This window comes from Triticum urartu, chromosome 2, assembly GCF_003073215.2.
Source record: "Triticum urartu cultivar G1812 chromosome 2, Tu2.1, whole genome shotgun sequence".
NCBI lineage: Eukaryota > Viridiplantae > Streptophyta > Magnoliopsida > Poales > Poaceae > Triticum > Triticum urartu.
Genome location: NC_053023.1, coordinates 545,971,274 through 545,976,516, shown reverse-complemented (window position 1 = coordinate 545,976,516; position 5,243 = coordinate 545,971,274). Strand labels below are relative to the sequence as shown.

At 47.3% G+C, this 5,243-nt stretch overlaps 1 protein-coding gene across 1 annotated transcript; it reads right to left on the bottom strand.

Moving 5' to 3' along the window:
• Positions 1-312: 312 nt before the first annotated feature.
• Positions 313-3,445, bottom strand: LOC125538672 (galactose mutarotase-like). Its single transcript, XM_048701942.1, has 5 exons — positions 3,085-3,445; positions 2,860-2,909; positions 1,560-1,683; positions 1,347-1,454; positions 313-1,246 (listed from the first exon to the last, which is right to left on the bottom strand). The coding sequence occupies exons 1-5, from the start codon at positions 3,260-3,262 to the stop codon at positions 624-626; spliced, it is 1,083 nt and encodes a 360-aa protein (XP_048557899.1). The 5' UTR covers positions 3,263-3,445; the 3' UTR covers positions 313-623.
• Between the last annotated feature and the right edge of the window lie 1,798 nt (positions 3,446-5,243).

Genomic DNA, 5,243 nt, shown 5'->3' with positions numbered 1-5,243 from the left:
GCTGGGGAGGTCGAGGGAGAGGGAGATGCCGGCCAGCGGCGTTGGGAAAACCAATTTGCATTGGGGAGGCGGAGCACGCGCGCTGGATATGGAGTGCCTGCGTGGAGAACGACTGGTTTTGCTTTTGCCCAGGTCAAGCGGCAGTTGGGGATCGCAGCAGGGGAACGTGTGTAAGTTGGTCGTAGTTTTTTTTTTGGCTTTTGACGAAGGAGTCGTGCGGGGTTTTTTTTATCATGGAGATCGTGGGTGGAAAGACATATCGATAGGCTACGAGGACCATCACGACGACGTTCGATCCTCCTTTAGTAGAGATTTTTGGGTCGCGCTAAAGCGCTTCTTTAACATAATACAGATGCAGACACTCATATATACGTACATAAATTCATTCCTACGAACACACACATACACACCCTACCTCTGTGAGCAATGTTTGCACATTTTTGTTTGCACTGCACAAACGCATGATTTTATTTTTCAAGCACCGTAGCCGCTCTGGCCTCACGGCATAACAGTACCCAGCCCCACGAATCGCGCCACCTCCAAATCCAGAGTGAACACATCTAGTACGATCCATTAACCAATGGTGGCACTACTACTACCGTAGCAGCCATAGTCCAGCCTAGCTAGAAGGAGAACGTGAAGCGCATGTCGTGTTTGTACACCTGGCCGGGCCTCACCGTCACCGACGGGAACTCGGGGTGGTTCACGGCGTCCGGGTACGCCTGCGTCTCGAGGCAGAACCCGCCGTACTGCTCGTACAGCTTGCCGCCCTTCCCCTGGGTGTGGTTCAGAAAGTTGCCGGTGTAGAGCTGCATGGCCGGCTGGTTGGCCCACAGCTCCAGCGCGCGCCCGGACTTGCCGTCCCGCGCCACCGCCACCTTCCGCATGCCCTCCCCGTCGATGACGTAGTTGATGTCGTACCCGTAGACTTTGCCGCCCATGACCTGCCTGATGCGCGCGCCGATTGGCATCGGCGTGCGGAAGTCGTAGCTGGTGCCAGCCACGGGGTCGACGCGGCCGGACGACGGGAGCATCTCCACGTCCAGCGGGGTGTAGCGGGACGCGGAGAGCTGGAGCGTGTGGCCCAGGATGTCGCCGCTGCCCTCCCCGCCCAGGTTCAGGTACACGTGCTGCAGGAAGTTCACCGGCGTCGCCTTGTTCAGCGCCGTCGCGTTCGTGCGGATGCTCAGCTCGTACGGGCCCGTCAGCTGGTACGTCGCGTACACGTCCAGGTCTCCGGGGAACCCTGCTCATTTCGTCATTTTTAACCATGGCTGTTGAGTGCATTGCGCGATAATAAAAGCTTCTGAACGAAATGGGCCACGTCGATCGCTGCATTTTCGCACCTTGCTCTCCGTCGAAGCTGCGGTAGTACATGGTGATGTATGGGGAGTCGCCGCCGGCGACGTACTCTTTCACCGTCCATATGACCTTGCTGAACCCTCTTTTGCCACCTACACAGTGCAAGCGCACAATCAATGGCGGGTTAATTAGTTCCTTTATATACGCCTCTCGCGCCGCAACAAAGCTCTGATCAAAGCAAGCAGACAATATCATACCATGAATTGCGTTCTTTCCGTCGTTGATGTAGGTATGGTACACTTTTCCGTCGAGGACGAAGCGGCCCCTGGCCATCCTCTGCGCCACCCTCCCATTTAGCGGCCCAAAGTAAGAGGTATCATTCTGAATAGCCAGAGGAAACAACAACTTAAAATTAACGTGGCGTCTCATCATGATGTCAAAAATAAACGTGGTGTCTCATCAGGACAGCAATAAAGTTGACAGATCAGGCGAATAATCGGACAAATCTTTGCTAGGATAAGAAATGATTTCATATGATTGGTTGGCGTGTTGCTTATATATGTACGCATGCACATGGCCTTTCAGATTTTGATTGACAAAATGGATCGGAGCACCACGCTGGAGCGATGGGGCCTGGTCGGCCAGAGTCGTCATTGTGTACCAGCTCAAAGATTGACGGCTCGTGCACAGGACTTTTCTTAAACTTTGTGAGTTGGTGTTGAGGTGTCATTTTCAACTAGTCTAGCATGACGGCTCGCAGATAAGCTTCTCCGAAAATCTGATTGATTGGTGGAAGACTTGGCTCGTGCATGGAAAATTCTGTTGCCGGGCTGTTCTGATCTCGCCATATATGCTTTGACCACTCAAATCAAACTAATGGGAAGAGACTACAGTAGCAAGGGACGTGTGTGTATCACGGGGGAGGGTGAGGATTAGTAGACAATGAACGGAAAATCTGCAGCTGATACGGCAGACGAGGGCAATCCCACGGCCAGAATTATTTTAGAAAACAAAAGCTCTCCCTTCATCATTCCACGACCACAAGTTTTTATAGTTTCTTTTAGAGAAGTTGTTTCACATGGTGGGCAATTAGTGCATTACTCAAAATCACAAGAAGGATTGGATCCACCTATAGCTGCTTGTCGGTTCATTTGTTTATTCATGATCATGTACTCTTGTCTCCTTAATTTTCTCTTCTCTGTACTTTTGATCCTTACATGTAAGAGATTTTCAGAAAAAGTAAAAATGATGAGCTATTGACTATTGACAAAATGGTGGTGAATACAGGGTATTCGGAAGAGCATGCCGGCATTGATGCAAGCCTAAAGGTTGAGTGATATTCTCCTCCTGAGTCGTACTAACGAGCTGTAATCAGGTAAGCCAATTGAACAGATAAGGAATTCAGTGGAACAGTCCATACATATGCCCTGAACCGAAAAAGAAAGAAGCAAAACGAGAAGCGGCGCAAGGTTCGTTCTATGAGCAATCTACATTTCGGACGGACGCTGAAGGAATGCAGCAGAAAAGATAATTTCGAGAAGGGTTCGGTGAACTTACAACATACTCAGCGAGGGTGTCCATGCCCAGCACAACATCAGCCAAATTCCCTGCAAAATAATTTGTTGCGAGGTAAGTGAGTCTCACACGCCACACGAAAGCAAGATCACACATAGAGGGGATATGATTTTCTTGGTACGGGAACCAGATCTCTTCTCATTTTCTGGTGGAAACAAGATCTTTTTTGTTGTTGTTTTTCGGGTAGAGAGAAGAAGATGAAGATACCTTTGGAATCAGGGACGAGGACCGACATGATGGTGGCGCCCCAGTTGGTCATCTTGACGGAGAAATCCCCTCTCTTGAGCTCGTACACGCCGACCATCTTCCTCCTCGCATCGGCGCCGCCGGCCAGCGCGAGGACCGCGAGGCACAAGAGCGCGGGAAGCACCGGAGCCCTCGCCATTGGGGGCCAACACCCTCTCGTAGGTTACCAGTAGCAGGAAGGAAGAAGAGGACGGCTGAGAAAGATGCAGGCCTATATCACGAATGAAGAAGAGGACGGCTATCTCATCCAGAAGGGGCGGGCAGAGCTGTGATATAGGCCGCCGGACAGTTGCAAGGCTGGGCCTGTGCTGCAAGCTTCCCTTTAGACCAGGGATCTCTTTTTAAAATACAGTATATCTTTCTAAAATACAGTGTCTGCTTGAGAAAGGGAGGAAATCAAAAAGAAAACGAGGTCAAAAATTTGGGTTGTCACGCGCTTGCGTACCCACGTGTTGCTTATGGTGCCCATGGATCGATATCGACCTGCTGGCCGTCTTCTTGTAAGGCGTACTGCTGGCCGTCGGTTACTCGGTTGTGGACAGCGTCGGCCGCCCTCGTGCTCGCCGGGTCCCGGCGGTTGGACCAAAGTAAGCAGCGGCGTTTGATCGTCTGACGCAGCCAAACAGAACGCTAAGGCCCAAAAGCTTCACGAAGCAGGCTGTGTTCCGTGCGCTGCAGCTGCTGAGAAACAGCCGGAGCAGGTCAGCGGTGAGAATGCAGCTGGTGGAAAGATATGTTCGGTTTGCCCTGGATGCTGCAAATGTTCTATTAGTGCTGATTAACATGGGTTAGCTTTTTTTTAGGAAATGAATTGCGTGCTAGCTGTTTTTGACCCATTCTTTGCATAATTGTCATGATTGAGACCCATTTAGCCCATCTCTACCTATTTTATCTATTGTTTAAAAGTGACTTAAGCCCGGTTGTGACGGTTTGGCGTTTGGTTTTTTGTCAATTAACTGGGCAATTCTTTTCTGCTTAATTAATCAATGAGGCAAATCTTTTGCCTCTCCTTTTGAAAAAGTAGACTTAAGCATGTATTCTTTTACATGGAAAAGGATCCCGATGGTACTGGTCACATCCTCGCGCCAGTCGCCTCATGCTCGCATCCCTCCTTTAATCCCTCACACACGTACGTGACCTGCTCTTGGGCCCTGCCATTGCTACCTCAGATCTTTATTCCTTTTTCTTCTTTGATGAGACGAATGACACACACAACAACCAAATGCCCCACCATCGTCTTCTTCCTCACCTGTGCTCCTCACGTAGAAGAGAAAAAACCGGCCATATTTTTAATACTGTTACAAAAAATTGAAATCAATTTTTTAGGGACTTTAAAAAAACTTTATCCATTTGAGAAAAGTTCACAAAATTCTAACAAATTGAGAATTTAAATTTTTTCAAAAAATATATAAACCGTTTGCAAAAAATCTCAAATTTGAGAAAAGTTCATGAATTTGAAAATAAGAGAGTAATGATTTGAAAAAAGTTGTGAATTTTGAAAAAGTTCATATATCTTTAGAAAATCATGAATCTTAAAAAGTTCATCTATTTTGAAAAAATGGTTTGCTGATTTTGAAAATAAAAATAAAAATGATTAAGAGTTAGTGGATTTGCAAAACATTCATGCATTTGAAGGAAAAGTTGACGATTTGGAAAAAGTTCACGAATTTAAGAAAAGTGTCCATGGATTTGCAAAAATGTTCACGAATTTGAAAGCTTCACGAATTTAAGAAAAGTATGCGAATTTAGAAAAGAAAAAGGAAATGAAAAGAGAAAATTTGCCTAAGAAAAGAAGAAAATGAAAAAAAGGCCAACTAAAACTAGAAAAAATCAGAATGGGGAGACGGTGAGGCACATCAGGTAAGCTTCCCATTTGGTTACTGTTCATGGACTGCCCAATAACCGACGTTGAGGACGTCAAATAGAATTTGGGATATATCGACGCCAGCACACAATTGGGGCGGATCCTATTTGGCGCTTCAGGCGCTCATTACTGTGTATTTTACAAACAGGTGCCTGAAGCCCTCCAGGCAGGGCCGGGCCCTTTAGCTATATTTTTGTTTTTTGTTTTTATATTTACTTAAATTTCGTGAACTTTTTTCAAAATCGACTTTGTTTGT